This window comes from Trichoplusia ni, chromosome 26, assembly GCF_003590095.1.
Source record: "Trichoplusia ni isolate ovarian cell line Hi5 chromosome 26, tn1, whole genome shotgun sequence".
Classification (NCBI taxonomy): Eukaryota; Metazoa; Arthropoda; class Insecta; order Lepidoptera; family Noctuidae; genus Trichoplusia; species Trichoplusia ni.
This window is the reverse complement of record NC_039503.1, coordinates 647457-669322: the sequence shown is the minus strand read 5'-3', so window position 1 is coordinate 669322 and position 21866 is coordinate 647457. Positions and strand designations below refer to the sequence as shown.

Here is a 21866-nt window from a genome sequence, read left to right as displayed (position 1 = left end):
AAAAACTAAAAATCACTCAGGAATGGTGGTGTAAAAATGTATTAAGCATTTTTGTTTGTAAACAATGTTTGACAAGGAATTAAAAGTAGCTCATTAAATGAAAGAGGTGTACAGAGTTACTGCTTATTACTTTTAAGAAATCTTTGCCAGCAGACCTGCAAAAGGACAAATAAATTATTTTGTAAAATGGCAATGTAGTCATTTAAGTTTTTGAAATACTTACTTGTAACTTGACGGTGTAGAAAATACCAAACAAATATAAAAAAGTTCTTTCACAAAATCAAACATCAACCTTCAATAGAAACAAAACGATACAAAATGTTCAGCACCACTGCATCGTGACCGTATGATCCAAGGCCGGTCGTAATTACTACGAAGGCCCGATGGCCGATAGCGAGAGTATCTCGCAAATTGGTACATTTGGTGCACAATGTGTAACGTAGTGGTACCAATACTACCAATCAAAATAGGTACCGAATGACCAAACCGACTTTGTTTTTTTTTAGATATTCTCCAAAGTATCCTTGTCTCTTTCGTAGGACATATTACCATACTAAATAAGCGGTTTAACCATCTTTATTTTTTTTGTTTTCGAGGTCAGACGCTAGTGACTTGAAAACATGTCCAAGCCACGGGATATGTCTCCTACCGATTGAAAATACCCCAGGCTCTTGCTTACTCACTGCTTCGGATCGCTCACATATGCTTTGCCCGACTCTATGTTAACCTCAACCCACGTCTCCTACTGACTAAAATCACCCCGGGCCCCTTCTGCTTAAGCCAGAGCCGCGAAATCGCTTGCACATGCTTTGTCCAACTGTCTTAACTGCATAGCCCTACAAAAGCTTGTCGCAATTTGCCTTCTATAATTAGTCCAACACAACTTATCAACAATCCTAAAAGCTTACGCGAACCTACTTTTTATCATTTCATTTTATACGTTTTGACAACTCAATTCTAAAATTAACTTACTTTTAACCGAATCATAAATCGTTTATTGATAATTGCTTATAACCGGAAATTATGTGAAAATCCTTCATCATAATTAGAGTATTCTCCTTCTAGTTTATTTTTTACTAATTGTTACAAGTTAACAAGTATTGCGAACTCCTTGTATCAAGTTTAACATTCCATTGTACTGATGTGAAAATACAATTCTTTCCGTTTGATGGGAATTTATAACGATATCTTTTGTAATCATTAGTAAGTAGGTAATAATATAGAAGGGAAAAGTTAGTGAGTTTAATTATGCATTTTCTAAGCTTCTCTTTCCCCTGTGCTACTGTAGCTGTAGACCCACAATTTCAAGTGTCTTCCGAAACACGGAGAATCTCGTTATATGCCATAGATGGTCACCAATCCGTTGACTGACCGTTTCAAACGTAATAGCTTAACCTGTCATCGATTAAAGTGTAGAGTTTTGTAACTCCGCTCTTACTGCAAACGACTTGCAATACGCAAAAATCCTGGCTTGGTAGCGGTTGCGTTCTTATTTGGTTCGCTCAAATCGTACAAACTACTTTCCATTTTGAATATTTTCTAGGGGCAGACTCGCCCAAATTCAATAGCTGGCGAATCCGGTAGGTGCACCAAAATTTTGTAACATACTTTTTACTTAGACCATTACTTTACAGTAGGGCGAAACTGCTATCCTGTGTAACGTACCCTGAAAACGAGATCACGCAATAATCAAGACAAAATAGCAATGAAATAACTAAAGGCAAACAACGCAGCAATATTGCCTGTTTACCTAATAGCCCACATCACGAATTTAACCCCTTAAAGACTTATCACTCTAGTTGTATAAGCAAGACAGCGCTATACATTAGTTGTAGCGCCGTCTCTCTTGCACACTTACAATATTACTTTACAAGTCATAGACCCATTGAGGTTCATGGCCGCAGTCTGCAATACCATTGGGAAACAGTCAGAAGTATCTGCACATAGCTATTAGTGATCATTAATCCTATCAATTTCGTGAAATACTTATCATTATGTTATAATTATTAAGTGCAGAGAATGGTAAATGTGAACGTGTATGGAAGCGTGCAATGAAATCGAAACGAAAATTAAAGTTGTTGTTTTAATTAGATGAAATATTATCAGATGTGTACATAGTCTATGGCTATGGGTTCTGGGCCCCAATGCTGCTATTAGCAATAGCCTAGTTTTTTTTTTTGGTAAGGCGGAGGAATCCTCATGGACACATCTCCCGACGGAACGGGTAGTGCCAGACTCTTACTGACTAAACCTGGGCCCCGATTCTGCTATTTACAATAGTCAATAAGTGAATGGAAATTGGTTTACAGCTTTCGTATTTTTCTTAAGCATTTTTCTTACACAATAATTGGAAAGTCAGTACGGGACGATACACTCAAGTTACACTCATTACAATGAATTTTCAGTTATTGGGTTGGCAAAACGCTTAAGAAAATAGGAATAATTTCAAATTTAATCCAATTGCGACAGTCTTCAGCTGACTTCTTAGAGACTAGACCAAAAAGTTATCAATAGCTTTTAACTTTTTGTTAGAGGTTGTGTCTAAGTTTAAACGAGTCTATGGTCATAATTATACGAATGAACAACCTGACATCCTAATGGTGGTGATTTCGATATTGTAATAAATCCACTGGCTTGTTGGTCTAATAATTAACTATGGACAAACTAAATTGATGGAAATTGGAGGAGCTCGTGGCTAAGCTATAACCGCATAAGTGATTCGATCACAGGTTAAGCTATGCTTGACGCGGTTGGTCCGTGGATGGGCGACCATCTTTGTCATAACGAGTTCCTCCGTGTTTCGGAAGGCATGTTAAATTGTGGGTCCCGGCTGTTATTCCTACATCTTTGACAGTCGTTACAGATAGTCAGAAGCTGAAAAAAGTCTAATCAAGGGGTATCGTGTTGCCCAGGTAACTGGGTTGAGGAGGTCAGATAGGCAGTCGCTCCTTGTAAAACACTGGTACTTAGCTGAAACCGGTTGGACTGGTAGCCGACCCCAACATAGTTGGGAAAAGGCTAGGCCGATGATGGACAAACTAAATTGATCTCAGAAAATAAATACCTGTTTTCACTTGGAGTTAGAAGTAATAATTACCTATGTCACAGCCCACAAACTCATGTGTTGCTATGTAGGTTCATCTTAATTTGTTGTTTATTTATATCCAAAGTATAATTAGTAAGTAACATCATGACAAGTAATTCAGTCCTAATATGGATATTAGACAATAAATATATTTTGAAAAGAACATACTTAGTACCGTTTATGAAAGGCTTACACGAGCAGAGCCGTAGACTAAAACTGGTATAACCGCAGTTAATAGTAAATACATCTCTCCCAAGGACGAACAAATCACGTTCGAATTCCGAACACAATGCGCGCCAAATTTCGACATTATTATGAGTAATGTTTTTTTAAATACAAATCTTGATAACCCTGCATGGAGCCAATGACCATTAAGTTCTTTATATCTTTAAAAATAATTAGGATTAAATTGAATTAAATCGTCTAGAAATAAAACGTGTCTAATTAGGTACATGATTTGTAGCTAGATTGAAGGATAGATGACCCTTTCAACATTTCTCGTTGTTCAGACGTAATTTTGTTGGGAAATTATTTATACAGTTTCAACAGAGTAATAATGTATTTAAATAATATGGTATAATCTGTGGCGGGTTAAGTAGAGCCTGAACAAAACTGTTACAGTATTTATTTTGCATATTAAATAACAAAATTTAACGGATTAAGGCATTGAATTAGTTTGATGATCTTCACTCATAATTGTTGCTTGCGCTTAAAATGGACTCGATTTAAAATGGCCGCATTTCCCTTTCCTGTTTGATTAGTTATTATTCAATTAATGCAAGGACAAGTCGATTATATGAATTATAATTTTAGCCAATTCAATCGACATTCGTTTCTCTTATCTTCAACAATTATAAGATAAAAAGAATATAACAGCATTATTTGTATAATTTAACATGAACTACAGAGCGTAAAAATAGCGCTTTTTAAGTGAGATGTTCTTTACCGATATCTTCTGTTACACTAATTTTCATTTGACATTCAAATAGTCACTGTAATAAAAAAAAAATATCAAATACTGTAGAATATTTAAACTCCTTTTATTTAGGTAGGTACTGAATAAATGTTAATCTTTTTCGTTGATACTTAAAAATCGTTTTATATTTATAAAGCCTTTTAACTTAAAGGTTTAATTACCGTCAACTATAGAAATGTTAAAAATAAAAACTTGTGTGTGATCTGACAAAGCTTCATGAAATAACTTCTGTACTTAGATATCATAAGGAATAAGTGTCTACCATATAAAGTCTGAATATCTATACAAGGCATATAATTTAAGATTACCTAGAAACATCTTTTGTCAGTACCGACAAATCGTAACGTTTGCCTAAAAGAGAATTTATTACTTCCACTACTACACAGAGATGAAAACAACCTCACAGCTTTTGTATAGAAACAGTGAGTAAGTTAGTAAAAATACAAGTAAGTGCGATATGACAACCACAAAGGATTTAGGCCACCCAAGGAACCACATCCCTACTTATATAATATTATTAATGAACTGATATTAATGAAATTTGGTACAGAGATAGACCTTGAGAAAGAACATAGGATATTATCCCGGACTTTTGAAGAGTTCTCTTGGAAACGCGATTTAACCGAGCTCGACGCGGGCGAAGCCGCGGGCGAAAAGCTAGTAAATAAATAAATGTGTGGCCTTGGAGTTCAAACCAGGGTTTTGCTAAGTAAAAACCAAAGTCACGGTCATTAACCATACTTTAGTCTAAACAAGAGCCAAAACAGGGAATGGAGTTCAGTTTTAACTGCATTCAGGTCGAGTTTATATTCTGAAAACCGACACTAAAGCTAATTGGTGCATTGGCATTTGTAAGCATGCTCAAACTATAGCTAACGATGCTAGTAGCTTCAGATCCCCACTCCATCTTAGTTATCTTTGACAGTTCCATTTTTTAATCAATTAGAGGACCGAATAAAAGAAAACCAGCCAGCCTGCAACTAAACCAGTTTTGGGCATTAACCTGCCAGTTCTGAAGGATGCTAAAATGTACAATAGCGGTGTCAGGTTGAAAGGCGACGCAACACCCCCAGAATTGTAATCTATTTGTTTAAACACCAATTTACAGAAAACCAATATAAAACATAAAATAAAGAATTCCAAATCAAATAAATCACTACAATATAATAGTCGTTTTTCATCATTTTTCGTCATTTATTTAATTGTGTTTATATACAAATTTACACCGAGATTGTTTACCATTTTTTAAGTAGGTACACTAGGTTCCTACCTAAACAAATGGAGTATAGTCTTGTTTTCAGAGCTTTTAGTACTGGGCCCCGATTCTGCTATTTACAACGGCCGCGGGCCGATGAATGATTGGCAGTTGGATTAAAATTGAAATTATTCCAATTCTCTTAATTATTTTGCTAAAAAGTAAATTGCATTAACCTTGATTGTACTGTCCCGTACTGAATTTCCAATTATTGTGTAGGAAAAATGCTTAAGAATATACGAAAAGTGTAATTTTCATTCATTCATCGGCCATTGCAAATAGCAGAATTGGGGCCCAGGTACTATTACCACCATTCCATGCAGACCAGACATAATATATTATTATCTCTTTACATCACATTTTCCATAGTCATATAAGCTATCAATGAGCTATAGATCCAACATGACCTTGCTTTCTTTTTAATATTATGCAGAGCAGATACATCTCATTACAACAATCTCGTCAAACTCTATAAAAACAATAAACAAAACGTTTATTGTATGTCTTTTTGTTTGGCGCAAGTTACGAGCGTTTACGTTTACGTTACGTACTAACGTGTAGGTATTGGATTAAGGTATTTAAGGTTATTTTTAGGTACCTATGTGTACGGAGAGAATGCCTACCGTCATCTTTAGAAGCATGACATGTACCTAGTAGTGGGAGCGAAACAGCACGCTATAAGCCGCGTCTCTTTTCCACAGTAGAACCGCCAGAGATTAAGAAGATAGTAAAGTTTTACAATTAAGCAATACATTAGATATTAGCCTGAGTATTTCAGCAACAGTCTGTAAAATAAAAATTAACTTTTAATTGAAATTACTACCACCTATTTTTCTGATCAAAAATCTCAAATCAAACATTAGAAAATAGCGGCTGTTTTTTTTTAAGTCGCTCTAAAACACCTTTGTTTTGTTTCACAAACATTCAAGTTACATGCACAAAGACACCCAGACTTATACAAACATACGTGGATCTTACTAAGGATTAGTGGGGATCGCACCTGTGACACGCCCCCTCACTGCGCATATGGCGTGACCACAACCACTACTAGCCTATACGTGCAGTCATCATTTTCACCATCACCCAAGATATCCCTCGTCACCATCCGCTGTCGCCTCTGCCTATAACTCCATCTGTTCATGGAAGACACCGGACACAATCGCACCATAATTGCGATCCAATAACCTTGCTCCAAATCCCGTGCCGTATTTGTTATTTACATAGATTAGGCAGCCAGTAGAGAGGTAGGAATAGGCAGAAATCATTCATTATGCGCAGTCTTACCGTTCCCTTTGTTGCCCAATATTTGAGGCTACAAAATTAGATAATTTTTCCTGAACCTTCAAATATAACTCTAGCTGAATTCATTTCAAGCGTTTTGAAGTTAAGCAGAATCAAATTATAACAAACCTTAAGGCATTAAGTCCGATTTATGTACCACAATTGTACATGAAAATTTCAGTAAATAAATCAACAAAGACAATGACACAAAAAGAAAATAAAAACAGCTTGAAGCTTAGAAATTAAATTAATGTTACTTTTGTTTAAACATACATTGTAATTCATTTCCCTTTCTACCAATTCTCATAAAACTTACACCATTCTACAAATTATTACCTAATAATCTTATTTCAGTCAATTTCTATGATAGGCAGTAAACATAAACATCACATTTCTGTAAGTTACTTAATCTATGCCGAAAAACACACAATAATAAAACGCATGGTGTTTTTTTGATCCGGATCACTTCGTTTGTAGGCGGTCGAGCTTTTAGTAATTACACAATGTGTTGCAATAAGATGTAGCCATATTGTACCTACTTACTTGCTTGCTTTTGTTTCATACGCCATCTTGGATTTTGTTTGTTTAGTTGCAACCTTGGTTGTTCGTTTGGAAGGTTGGAGGGCGGATGTCAAAAGGGATTTTATATTTTTTAATAGTTTGTTTTTTTTTTATATATTATCCAGTGTTGCCATGGTTAGTTATCCAGAGTAAGAAATATGTTGTATTTGAATATCTATGTCAATATGGTGGTTAAAACTTCTAGCAAGCACAGAATATACAATAGTACTCCGAGATGCCCAAGTGCTAAAATCCCTACTAATATTATAAATGCGAAAGTAACTCTGTCTATCTGTCTGTTACGCTTTCACGTCTAAACCACTGAACTGATTTTAATAGAATTTGGTACAGAGATAGAGTTGACCTTGAGAAAGAACATAGGATAGTTTTTATCCCGGAATTTTGAAGAGTTCTCTTGGAAACGCGATGTAACCGACTTCGACGCGGGCGAAAACGCGGCGAAAAGCTAGTATTTTATAAAGCTGCAGACAGACTAAAAGCTTTAACACCTAATGCCTAAAACTTATGTGTACGCTACATAAGTTACCTAATCAAAACACAAACTTATTTACTGATAGGTATTTATTTCTAATCGATACCTATCCTAAAAACTAAGATGTTTAGGTACTTAAAAAGGTGATACCACTGATTGAAGATTAAAATCCTTTGCGAGACCTCGAATGACCTTTACCATGATTAATATACAAATATATCAAAGAGTATTTATGTTTTGTAATGTTACGTATATAAAAAATCGTATGCTGAATAGATCTGAATTAGATAACTTAGGATATTGTGATATTCACGAGACATTAGGAATCTATTATGTGTTAATCGGTACAAAAGGCACATACATGTTTGTAGTGAATGATTTATTGTACCTAATAAAGTACCTACTTGATGAAATCTTAAAAGTAATGTTATTGTACCTAATGCACGGATAGCCGAGTGGTTGAGGTCACCACGCCAAACCCACTGAGCGCGATGTGTCGCGGGTTTTATCCCCGCATAGGACAAGCATATTCTGTGTGATCCACGAATGCTTGTCTGGAGTCTGGGTGTCTTTGTGCATGTGAGTTGAATGTTTGTGGAAACCCCGCGACAAAAGGATTGGGGGTTGACTTTAGAAATGGGCTGCACGAATTACTGGGTGTTTTAATAGATCGGCAATGATGCCCCGAGTTATAATGTAAAATGTTTTTGTGCGGAAATGTGTAGTTTTTGAGAAATCTTAAATTAAAGTTTTGAGGTTAATTCTCAAAAATGAAACAGAAAATTTTATAATGTATGGCAAAATGGCTTTAACTCTGCCTCCGCAGCCCCTTTGTGCTTGCGCACTGGGGACTGTCTCCACAGCTCGCCTCTGTGTTTGCGCATAGGGGGCTGGGGTGCCGGTCCCAAGCCCGGATAAAAGAGGAGGGCCCGCGTCCCTTTGGGGCACTCGGTCATCACTTACGATGGCTGACTGACACAATGGGACGCACCATATATAGGTTTATGTAATTTATACCTTATGAAGCAGATATATATTACCCACTATGTATATATGTACGCAGTCTATGTAAGTTCATCTCACACTCACACACAAATACCTCCACCTGCACCGCGTCTCATAAGAGGATATGTTGGCGCGGGCCCGTTCATCACAACAGTCCGTGATGTAGGGTAAGGTAAACATCCTCCCGCGTGTTTGTGCCGTACGTGGAGACCCGTAAGGCAGGACGAAGGAAACCTGGAGGTTGAGCTGAAAGATGGCCGGGTCAGATGTCGTCTGGAAGCAACACACCTCTTTGGTCTGGACTTCTGCCAAAACGGGAGGCCTGGGTCCAGCCACCCCAGGCCAATCGGCTGCGGCAACCCGTCAGAGGGCTGCCAGGCGAGGTTCCTGAACATGTGGAGGCGAGCGGTTCCGTCGCGGTTGTAGGTCGGCGACATCGGGTGGTTCTTACCCTCCACCTGAAGGTAATCGCGGCCACGATCTCGGCGGGGGACTGCGCCGTCTGCTGCATGGGAGGGGACCTATATCCTCGTAGTAATCCTGGCGTCTGGGTACGCTCGGTGCTCAGCGCCCCCTTTTGCGGGCTCCAAGGAGGGTGGGAAGCTACGAGGACGAAACCAACTAAAAGATCCCATGGATACCAAACGGGACACTAAAACAACAAAAGCCAGGCCGGCAGCGACACACGCGCCGGTGAGGGATGTGACGCCAACCAGTGAGCATCCCTCCAACAACCACAACCGACAACCTGCTGCGCTCCCTTGCGCGCAGGTAAACAACAGTGACCCGTTGGACCTGTCCAACCTCAAAGCTGCCATGCCGCCCTGCACCCGCCCTGCGGAAGCACTGTGGCAGGTGGTGGAGAGGAAGGGTAAACCCAAAAAGGATACGCTGGCCAGGCAGACCACACAGGCGCCGAGCACCCCAGGAAGGGAAGGCCTCGAGAAACTCTCGAGAGGCCAGCGTAGACGACGAGCGCGCGCTGAGCGGCTGCGCCGGCTTGAAGAGGCGGTCGCGAGAAGGGCACAGCCAGAGGTCCCACGACCAACGGCCCCGGCGAGGTCAGCAATGGCCAAAGCCGCCCCGACGTCTGAGCCGAACCAAGGCGCGGGACCCAGTTCCGCTGCCAGCGCGGGAATCAATTCCGCTGCAGGTGACGCGGAAGGCGGGGGGGCTTCTCGCGGTCGCCCCGGAGAGTCTGGCGGCGCCGCCAGCAATGAAGCAGCTGCAATGAGAGCAGTCCCGCGTGGAAAACGCGGGGGCAGACCGAGATGGGTGAGGCGGGAAGAGGCCGCGCTGGAATCTCGACCGGCGAAGGGGGGTAAGAGGGCTAGACCCGACGACTCTCTGACGCCGCGAGAGAAAGACAAGCGCGCCAAACTAAGCCGGTCATCCCTAGGACCAGGAGCGGTCAACTACGCCGACGCGCTGAGGTCTAACGACCTTTGCGTGGCCGTGCGGTATGACCCTCACCGCGCCATCACAGAAGAGCAGTATCAGCTCATTCAGGAGAGAATAATGGAGGAGTACGATACAACTATCTTCTCCACCGACCCCACAGTGCGGACGCCAGCGTTCAGAGGAAGAACCTTCCTCAGCGAAGGCGTCATCAAGATGTGGTGCGAGGACGAGTTCGCCCTGAACTGGCTGCGCCGCACGACTAATAAGATACCCTCGCCGATACCCGGCACCAAGCTGGTCGTATGTCGGCAAAGGGATATCCCACAACGTGTCAAGGGGGCGGTCTACGTCCCCGACTTCACCGACGGCGACGTAGACCGCCTCCGCATCCGTCTACACAAAGCCAACGCCGACACCTACGACATCAACAGCTGGTGTCTATATAACGCACAGCGTACGCCCGAATGCGACGGGATCAGGCTACTGCTGGGGATACCCATGCAGGAGGCCGAAGTCCTGAAGCAAAAGGAACGGCGCTTGCGTTATAAGCTAGGGTCGGTCTACGTTAAATTCGTAGACGAAAAAGAAGAGGACGACAACAAGGGGGAAAAGGCGCCCATCACCAACGCACCGAACGACGAGCCTCTTAACCTCGCCCCTGGCGAGGCAACAGAGGCTCCAGTAGAGGCGGTTACCAGCGTCCTGCGACACCCGGGTCCATCCATGGACCAGGAGATGTCTGCAGACACGCCGGCCCGGCCCCGGGAATCTACCCCGGAGGCTGTCGACTGGTGGAGGCGCGTCGAGAACGAGGCGAGGGAGGAGATGCTGCTGGGTAGTGATGGACCCGACAGCTCCCCGACCAAACCCCATTAAAGCCATTCAGGCCAACCTCCAGCACAGCCGGACTGCATCGGCCATGTTGTGCAGGCAGCTGGAGGACTCTACGGAGACCATAGCCCTAATCCAAGAGCCGTGGATTAGGAAGGGCAGGATTTGTGGTCTCACCAACACAGGACACAAACTGATTGTCAACAGCACCGTAAGTAACCCACGTACTTGCCTACTAATACCAAAACATTACAATGCAATAATCATGACTGAGTTCTGTTCCAGGGATCTCACGGCTGTGAGGCTCCTGGTAGACCCATCCAATAGCCTATCGAGTGTCGTAATAGCATCTGCCTACCTGCCGGGCGACGAGGTCACACCGACGGCTTCGCTGGTCGCACTAATCACCCGGTGCGAAGAAGAAGGTCTGGAACTCATCATCTCAGCGGACTGCAACGCGCACCACGTCATTTGGGGCATGGATAAGTCCAACGCGAGAGGTGAGGAACTCATGAATTACCTTTTTTCCACTAACCTTAATATCCTCAACAGGGGCTCAAAGAAGACCTTTGTAACCTCAAGAGCGCAAACAATAATCGACATCACCCTAGCCACCGAACGGATATCTCAGCACGTTTCAAACTGGCATGTGTCTGACGAGCTAACCTGTTCGGACCACAGGTGGATTCGGTACCAACTAAAAATGGCCATCGCTCCTGCAACACCAAGACGAAACCCCCGGAAGATAGACCGCAACAAGTTCAGAAGCTTAACCGCGGAAGGTCTGAGGGAGGCAGACGCCGAAATCCACCACGGCACCACTGCAGACATCGAGAAGCATGTGGAACAAGTAACGCATCTCTTGAATGACTGCTTTGAGAAAGCCTGTCCTTCAACACTACCCCAGGTCAAACCGAGGGGTGCGAACCAATGGTGGGGACCTGAGCTAGACAAACTCCGCCACAGGACAAGACAACTGTTCAACAGAGCAATGAACACCAAATACCAAGAAGACTGGGAGCTCTATAAGGAAGCCCAGCGACGTCTAAAGAAGCGTATCCGACTCAGGAAGACGGAAGCCTGGAGACGTTTCTGCGAAGATATTTCAAGCAACAACCAAGCAGTCAAGGTAAAAAAGATCCTATCATGCGAACCTGAGCGCAATATAGGATCCCTTAAAAAACCTGACGGTGAATACACCAGAACCGACGATGAAACATGCGAACTTCTACTCCAAACCCACTTCCCGGGCTGTAGGATTACCACGGAGAAAGGATGGCTGGGAACGGAGATACACGTGCCGCAGGCGTCGGACTGGAGCACCGCCCGAAGAATTGTCGACGAGGACAAAGTCAGATGGGCCATAAACACCTTCCTCCCCTTTAAAACAGCGGGCCTAGATGGGATATTCCCGGGTCTGCTGAAATGGAGCGCCGAGGGGCTGATAAAGCATCTGGTAGGTATCTACAGAGCCTGTCTGGCCTTCCGGTACACCCCGCAAAAGTGGAGAGAAGTGAAAGTAGTATTCATACCAAAACCCGGCAAGAGTGACTACACACAACCAAAGTCCTACAGACCTATCAGCCTGACATCCTTCCTTCTGAAGACGATGGAAAGGCTCTGCGACAGGGACATTAGGTCAAACGCGCTACTACAACATCCGCTTCACCCAAACCAGCACGCCTACAGCGCGGGCAAATCAACAGAATCGGCACTACACAGTGTGGTCAGCACGATCGAAAGAGACTTATCGGCAAAGCAGTCGACCCTAGGAGTCTTCATAGACATTGAGGGAGCCTTTGACAAAACCAACTTTACTAGCATTGCAAAGGCTCTAGTACGACATGGCGTTGATCCAACGGTAGCCGGATGGATAGATGACATGCTCAGGAACAGGGCCATACAACTCACCGTAAATGACACAACCAGGGCCATGGTGGCGAGAGGCTGTCCTCAAGGTGGAGTCCTTTCGCCGCTTCTGTGGAACCTGGTGGTCGACGAGCTCATCACAAGACTCAACGCACAACGCCATTTCACGGTGGGCTACGCGGACGACATCACCGTCCTAATCAGCGGACCATGTGAGAGTACTTTGTGCAATCTTATGAGCTCTGCTCTAAGGACAGTCGAAAAATGGTGCATAGACCACGAGCTTTCCGTAAATCCAACGAAGACGGAACTCATACTATTCACCAACAAACGCAAACTGCCAAGCCTAAAACTACCAAAACTATTCAACACCGAACTCTGTTTGACCAGTGACGTCAAATATCTGGGAGTGACCCTGGATAACAAACTGCTATGGAATAAACATGTAGAACAAAAACTCAACAAAGCCTGCATCACCTTCTGGCAATGTAAAAGACTAATGGGGAAAAGATGGGGCCTTTCACCCAAGATTACCCTGTGGTTGTACACAGCCGTAATAAGGCCAATCATCACATATGGAGCGGTAGTATGGTGGCCCAGGACCAAACTAACTACCGCCATGGATAAACTACAAAGCTTCCAAAGGCTAGCATGCTGTGCTGTCACAGGATGCATGAGAACAACACCAACAGCGGCTCTGGAAGTGCTGCTTGGACTGCCACCGCTGGATCTCTTCATACAACAAGAGGCAGCGGTGGCTGCTACAAGACTACAACACTCGGGACTGTGGCGCGCACAATCTAGAGGTCATGGTGACATATGGCACAAAAGCCTTGAGTCCATACCAATGCTGAATGCACCATGTGACCGAATACCTAGGATGTATGTCTTCAACAAAGCATACACGATACAAACTACAGAAAACAAACAAGATTCCTCGGGAATACACGAGGTACGCGTCTACACAGATGGCTCAAAGACGGACTCAAGCACGGGCGCAGGAGTATTCTCAATGGACCTGAACATCAACATATCAATACCTCTGGGTGCAGATAACTCGATCTTCCAGTGCGAGTGTGTAGCCATCACCCAGGCGGCCAGAGCTATAGAAAGAAGAGGGATCCAGGACCAAGCCATCAGGATTCTCTCCGATAGCATGGCGGTTCTGAAGGCACTGGACAACTACATCATCACATCGTCGCTGATACAAGAGTGTCACCAAGCACTTGAGCGCATTGCTGCAAGCAACATGGTGACCCTGCAATGGATAAAAGGCCACAGCGGATCCCTAGGAAACGACGCTGCTGATCAGCTGGCAAGGAGGGGATCGGACACGCGGATCTTTGGCCCCCGGCCATACCTGCCTGTGCCCTTTGGCCAGTGCAGGTCATGGCTAAGGCGACAGACTACTAACAATCACAACGATCGCTGGGCTACAGTTAACGGCTGCAGACAGTCAAGGGAGGCGGTCCCTATCCGTTCACCGAAACTGTCTCGCGGCCTGATTGGGCTAAAGCGGGTCGACTTACGAATAGTGGTGGGCTCGCTGACCGGGCACATTCCACTCAATAAACACCTTTTCACCATCAATGTTACAGATAGTCCACTATGTAGAGGCTGTCTTCAACATGAAGAATCAGCGGCACACGTGCTCCTGGAGTGCACGGGGGTCGCGGAATGCCGGGCAGGGATCCTCGGTTCACCGAGCTCCGTCACAGAAGCCTGCGAACGTCCCAGGAGACTTCTGCGCTTCTGGAGGGAGTTGGGATGGCTGGACTGACAGCCTCCCAAAGCCACCTGACGCACAATGGGCCGACTTAGAGCCTACGTGCGGAAAAAGGAGCCCATCACCAAGTACCAAGTACCAAGTATGGCAAAAACTAGTGTTTTCTCACTCTAACCGTCATATTGAAGTGTCACTCAACTGTCAAAGAGTGTAATTACATTCCAATAGTTCATTTAGTTCATTCGCTTTTCGTTCGCGATTGTTTATGTTCCGTGTTTTCGTATTGTGATTTTTCTAAATTGTTATGATGATTATCATATAAATCGAAATTTATGTAAAATGTTGAAATGTATAAAACTAAATCTAGAACCATCATCATAGTTAACACCCCGACTCGGAGCACCCCGACATGGACAGGTTAGGTTAGAAGTGGTTATTTTTTTTTAAACCACCCAGAAGTAGGAGCCCCGCGAAGCGGGGCTCCGTCGACCAAGCCAATAACACCGTTTTGACACTCCTAACCTCAAAATTAAATTTCAAAAAATCTCAAAAAAATACGTTTCCGCATCTTTTCGCTTTAGGGGGTGTATCCTGGGCACCACCCCTCCCCCCTCCCCCCATCCACACACTCCTATGAATGCAGCCGATTACTAAAGAATACCCAGGATTGGACTTCCTAATGCGAGAGCATTGATATATGAAAATGCGAAAGTCGTTTTTTATAAAAAAAAGTTTTGGTCTGTTTCAATTCTTTTCTATTTTTTTAAAGGTCTCCCGCAATACGGACTTTAATCCAGAGGAAATTAGCGTAAGTAAGCACCCAAATGGGGTTATAATGCATAACATCAATGCGAGTAACACTGGCTGTTTAATTTGTATGTTTTTTGTTATTAAGACATCATGGGTTCGTTCCCCGAGAAAGTATTTAAGAGAAATTATTTTAGTTTTTTACTACGCTTTTTGTAAATATTTAATACAAAAAAAAAACATATTTCCAATCAAAGTTTATGAGTAGAATTTACTATTCAGTGATAAGAGACGACTTCACGTGTTTAATTTATGTTTTACATCAGTTATTTAGTTTAATATGGGATTTTAATTTTGCGAGAATTTTGAATGATCGGATACGTCAAAATATCACGTAAATTAGAAGTAAAAGTAATCAGGGAAAGAACCCATCAAAACGAAATTAATTAAATCAAAGAAAACCTTTAATCACGCCATCTAACGTGGAGTAGAAGAAGTGTAGAAATATTTGTCGGCTTCCTTTTGATGTCGCCGCAAACAAGGCGGCTCACCTTTGACCAAAAATGTAGCTTTACTATTGCAAACATGACTCATTTTACAATTTGTTTTTATTCCAATCGTTTGGTAGTTTACATCTTATTGAAAACTAAAATGTATGTACATATCGAAATCATTAAATACGATAAACGAAAAATCAATAAAATTTGCACGTAAACTACAGACAAAGAGACAATATCAGATATCAGCAAAATGTATTTATTTAAATGTGTAATATTCATAATAACAGTAAATAAGTGATATCAAAAATATATACAAATTTCGATCGGAAATCGAACATCGTACTTACGTGTCTACTAACCACAGCACTTGTACGTTTGGCGGCATCCTTTGAGAATAGCCGAAAGGGAAAAATATTATTTATTTCTTATTTAAAATCCTGCATTTCGAGAGCGAGCTTTGAGGCGTAAAGACGTGCTGAATTTCAATGTGTTCTACCATAGGTAAGTTTTTATAACTATTTGGTTTTAGCATTTGTTTTAGTTGTGGTAATTTGATCACTTTCGTAAATACTATACCTACCTAATTCATTGTGATTATTCTGTGTGGTGTTATTTAGGTATGATTGCTTATTTTTCGCTCGCGTGCATCGTGTTAGTTATTTTTGTGCGTAAACTAATTAGAATCATGTTAGAATATCTATTTATTTACCTATTTAATTAACTTGTAGTGACCTAAAGTGCGTAATAGAAATTCGTAGGTATGAAACGTAGGTTGCTGAAGTAATAGTGCTTGTGAGAAGTAAATTTACATTTAAAATTGTAATTTATTAGTATTTTATTACTCCTAATCTGTTGTAGTTATTTTAAGTATTCTATTATTTAATTGACCAAAATCACATTAAAATGGCTGGCAAATCAAATACCAATGAGCATTGCGTGACCAGCTTTTATTCCAGTTCAATTGCCAATAATATCTGCCTATTAAACTTTTGTTTTATATAGTTAATTAATTAATTAAGATTAAAACCAGTGAAACCTTTTTTAGTTTTCCACTTACATAAACTTAATGAGTTTTATAACTATTCGACCATTTTATTTTTTTACGTCATTTCCGTGTTGTCGCATCTATTCAAAATGGATGACTTTTTTGGTTTATTTACGTGATATGTAAATATTGTTATATTATTATTTTTTTGAATGTTTTTGTGTTATTTCAGGTGCCAAAATGTATCCGACGAAAAGTGCGTTCGATTATATGAATGAAATGAACCGCCTGTTTCCTAGAACTATGGAAAATGGTAAGTTTTCTTTTGAAAGTTTATTGTTGTCATGAAGTTTTAAAACTTTTACTAAACCAGAATGGGTAGCACTTCAGCAGTAATTTTTGAGTCTAAAAAGAATCCAGCAGGTTTATTTTAATGTTCAATAATGATCTGAATTTTACTAATTAATAGTCACTATAATACTCTACCGAACTTATAACCGTGCTATCAGGTTTCTTCGTAGCATTCAATTAAACCATTTTTCGTGCTGTAAGCAAAGCTGGTGTACTTCGTTACATTTATTTATTCATGCACTTGTAAGTTACTGAGTACAAACAAATAACAAACTATTAAATTACATGATAACATTTTCAGAGGCATACCACACTAGAACTGCATCAACAGATTCTGGCTTCAGATCCCCATTCCAACAAACTACATCATTCAACCGGTCATCTAGCTCTGCAGATTCACTATCACCAGAGTCATTCCCTGATTTACATGAGAGGCAAGGATACGAGACTCCAATGACAGTCAGACGCCAACGCCCTATCGTCGGCCGCAAGATATTTGACAACACTGAACGTTTGCCACCAACATTGGAACCAACAAGACTGACACAAGATATGATTCCTCAAACATGGCAACCTGATGATCTACTCTATCCGCCCACACCACCAAGTTTGGAACAAACAAAATGCAATCAGAATATATTCTATGAGTTATTCCCGACTGAAAACAAAGGATTCGAATTCAAAGCGCCAATAACCCCAGTTTCACCAGGACCAAAATATAATTCTTACTCTCCAAATTACTCGCCAACATTGGCAAATTCATCACCAATATCTGTGAACACTCCGTATTTGCCAACTTCACCTTTCAAAATTCCAATTCAAGCGCAGAATTATGGTCCTGGATCGTCAAAGTTCCAGGACTCAAGATCTACGAAGATGTGCACATTCTGCCGTAAGAATGGAGAGACTCCGTTGGTGTACATGACACACACAGTCAAGGAGAAAGTTGGTCATCAGAATATTGTGACCTGTCCAATATTGAGGTCTCATGTCTGTTCTACATGTGGAGCTTCAGGGGACAATGCTCATACCATGTAAGTATATTTTATAATTTTTTATGACTCAATAACACAAGAGACATTAGTAGTAATAGGTATGTTTTATCAATCTATACTAATATATAAACCTGAAGAGTTTGTTTGTTTGTTTGAACGCGCTAATCTCAGAAACTGCTGGTCCAAATTGAAAAATTATTTTTGTGTTGAATAGACCATTCATCGAGGAAGGCTTTAGGCTATAAACCATTACGCTGCGACTAATAGGAGCAAAGATACAATGGAAAATGTTAAAAAAAACAGGGCAGGTATAAATCATAACTTATACCTTCTACCCACGGGGACGAAGTCGCGGGCAACAGCTAGTAGTCTATATGTACAATTAAAATTATATTGTCTTTTCAAAAAATACAGAGGATTTCTAATACTACATAATCATCCCTTGCATTATTCTTATTGAGTCAAGATTTATCACCAGAATTCTGTAACAGAATTAAACTGCCTTTGCCTTGCCTACCTACCTTTCGTACCTAGACTTACCTTTCCATATTTTTCGAGTTACTAATATGTATTTATCTATCATTACAGCACCTACTGTCCAATTCTACGAAGCAACAACAATGGCCAGCCTCTGCAATCTACAACTATCACACTGAAGAACACTAGAATAAAGAGCAATGGTAGGAGACGTTATTAGTATTATTATAATATTATTTCGGTTTTCATTATTATTATTGCTGGTAATTGTCTATAACCTGGTATTTCATTGACTTGTTTATAATTAAAAAAGTATACATTTTTAACGGATTTGAATAAGGAAACATTTTTCTTCCACTGTTTTTTTAGTGGGATATTGAAACTTTTCTTTTTAGCTCATATTGTTTCATAAAAACTGAATGGGGCTAGAATTGCACTTTCGCACAAAGAGTTTATTCATATTATTTATTAGGCCTATACATAAATACATATATTTTTGACATTTTTCCAGTAGATAATTTTATTGATACCAGTTTCTCATGTAGTGAATAAGACTTAATTATGATCTCATGAAGACAAAGATTTGATAGTAATTTTGACTAGAATTATAATTGTATTAGAATTATGATTGCTTGTGTGATACCTAGCACTAGATATTATATAGATATAAGATTGTCTGATTTCTTAGCTGTTCTAACACACAAGTATATACTTAATAAGTGTGTAATTAAAAAATACTATAGTTAGGGAACCTTGGGAACAACAATTAAGATAAAAATATTCAAGGACTTATGTCAGTGTGTCTTCAATATTTTACTATTTTATAAGATTTTATGCTGGCATTGGAATTTAAACTTTAAACCCTGGTTTTAGATGACACTTTTGAGCAGTATGATAACACTTATAGATAAGTGATTTAAAACTATCTACTACTAACTATGTATCTTGTAATCATGTCACAAGATTTTCTATTCTTTTAAACATTTATCTTTTGTATGTGTATTTTTGACAATTTTGAATCTGGGCTAATATTATGACGATTGACTGTTTTCCATAATCAATATCTTTTTTACTCTAAATCATGTGTAACTTTTAATTGACTTAAAAATGTTATGTATTGATCACTTGTGCTAAAAATTAATGTTTCTGTAATTCACAGTCTCTTGTAATTAAAACAGAAAACATTTTTATCTGTAGGGAGAAAGAAGTGCTTAAATGAAAATTTTAATTCCGAAAATCCATTTGCATTTCTAATGACACAATTTTAAAACTTTGGAAGTTTATTTTAATTATTCGTAACTATAAACCTAATTAATGTTTTAAATGCCATAATAATCATTAATATGTACAACTTTCAATATTACATTTCGACAATTAAAACTTCAATTTATATTATAATTATCATCATGTTCTTATTTTGTGACTAATATCTGACTGATTTATATTATGTTTAATAATCCAAAGTATTATATGACTGACTTAAACTATCATAATCATTGATATCATAGTTTTTAAGGACTTGTTCGTTTTGGCGCGAGTGTTTTTTTATGTAACATTCAATAATTTAGCTCATAGTCCTTTGACTTTAAATAATTGCACTATTATTATTTAGGACATTAATAGTATTAATACTATTAATTAAAACGTACTTTTATATTAATGATTGTTATTAATAGCTTCTGATTCCTGTATCTATCAAGTGTATGGGATATAACAGACACATAAAAATACGATTGTTGAAGAGACTGTTACGCGTTTTTTTAAATAGTTTTAATAGTTCACCACCAACACCTGCTAAATTATGAAAATAATAACAATGCTTATATTTGTGACTTAAGTAATTTTATTTTTGATCTCATTATGTGTATCTTTGACTAAGTTTCATCATAAGTATTATTTAAGTTTTAACTGATATAATCTTAATTATGAATAATAATTTTGATCTCATCTCTATTTCAAAGTTTAAATATTTAATGTTCTCTTGATCTGTAATTTGGTACAAAGAAAAAACAATATTGGTGTCTTTTATGTGTAAAAGGAAATATGAGAACAAGATTGTTTACCTTTTTGTAAGGACCTAATATGGAGAATAGGCATTTCTATTCTTCAGATGTAAAGATTTTAAATAGTAATTTTATTTGTTGTAAGACAATTTTTCGTATGTTTGTATAATTATATTTTTAAAGTTGTTAGTACCTCACTGCAAGGCAGGCAAAGCAATGGGTTAATACTTTTTAAAGTATTTTATGCATAAGACATTATTTTGTTACTTTCCTTGCATTTTAAGATAAGAATAAGTTTGTTGTGATTACAAATTTTGTACAAAAAAATTGTTGAAATTCTTCTGAAGAAAGTAATATTTTCTCTTTTCGCCGCTTTAATGTCTTCGTAGGCCAGTTATCGCATACTAGTGTACTGGTTCTAATTATTTGCTTGTGTTATTATTATCAATACTTAGTATTTAACTTTCGGCTCGAATCTGTTCTCGAAAGGATCTATGAAAACGAATTACCTACATTTCTCACAAGAGAGTCTGTATGTGACTTAATAAATGTTAGGTCCAAGCAGATAACTATTCAAAGCCAGCTCAGTAGAGTCCAAAATATTTTGAAAAGTGTCTGTATTTAATTTTGATTTTCTATAAAAATGAAATGTGACTCATGATTTTTTGTATGAATTATGAAATGTTGTGTTTATCTTCCAAGATATCCATTTCGTGTTAGGTTAGAGATGATTTTAGTACAAATGAGGTTTTTAAGAAAGTTTTTGTTTTTTTATTTCGGGTCTGTTTATGTAATATTACATTGTTTCAAAGTGTAAAGAGAGATGGCGCTATTTAGCTATACAGCTTCTTTCTTTTTCTCTAAACATACAATTATATTTCATATATACAGGCTCCAGGGGGTTTATTATCGACTCATGTAAGTTTCTAGTTAACATGAAAAATTAAGACTACATAATAAGCCCCCTACTTATTTCAAATGTAGATGTAAGATTTTTTACTGGTTTTATCTATTTTTAGACAGGTATGTAAGATGCGCCATTATTTTTCAATATGTTGGTTTTCAGATGATTTTAATTCGGTTTGTTGATGTGTTTTATGTAAACGTTACCCTTACGTTATAATTCATTAGAGTACTAAAAAGGGTTTAAAAACTGTCAAGACAGTTATGTTTTGTGTCGTACTTTAAGTACAAAATGTTTTATGTATTATTAAGTTTGTTGCTACTGACTTTGCATGATTTTTAATATATTATTTTTAACTTTATCTTCTGTTTTATTTTCCTACTAGTTGTTGCCCGCGACTTCGTCCCCGTGGGTAGAAGAT

The 21866-nt window shown here is 39.5% G+C and overlaps 2 protein-coding genes across 3 annotated transcripts; both read left to right on the top strand.

Annotated features, from left to right (window-relative positions):
- The first annotated feature begins 9289 nt into the window (after positions 1-9289).
- On the top strand, positions 9290-11266 carry LOC113505706. Its single transcript, XM_026888513.1, has 2 exons — positions 9290-11099; positions 11174-11266. Exon 1 carries the CDS (start codon positions 9290-9292, stop codon positions 10931-10933), a length of 1644 nt encoding a protein of 547 aa, XP_026744314.1. The 3' UTR covers positions 10934-11099; positions 11174-11266.
- Positions 11267-15273: 4007 nt separating this feature from the next.
- Positions 15274-19680, top strand: LOC113505557. 2 transcript variants are annotated; one of them, XM_026888333.1, is made up of 4 exons: positions 15274-15291; positions 16948-17028; positions 17368-18100; positions 18650-19680. In XM_026888333.1, the coding sequence occupies exons 2-4, from the start codon at positions 16956-16958 to the stop codon at positions 18756-18758; spliced, it is 915 nt and encodes a 304-aa protein (XP_026744134.1). In that variant the 5' UTR covers positions 15274-15291; positions 16948-16955; the 3' UTR covers positions 18759-19680. The 2 variants fall into 2 exon arrangements, with proteins under 2 accessions (XP_026744134.1, XP_026744133.1); XM_026888332.1 differs by lacking the exon at positions 15274-15291 and adding an exon at positions 15512-16231.
- Positions 19681-21866: the final 2186 nt, after the last annotated feature.

Coding starts and splice junctions, on each gene's coding strand:
- LOC113505557 (XM_026888332.1), top strand. Junction 17,029..17,367: donor TCCTAGAACTATGGAAAATG/GTAAGTTTTCTT, acceptor TAACATTTTCAG/AGGCATACCACACTAGAACT. Junction 18,101..18,649: donor GGGGACAATGCTCATACCAT/GTAAGTATATTT, acceptor CTATCATTACAG/CACCTACTGTCCAATTCTAC.
- LOC113505706 (XM_026888513.1), top strand. CDS start 9,290: ATGGATACCAAACGGGACACTAAAACAACAAAAGCCAGGCCGGCAGCG.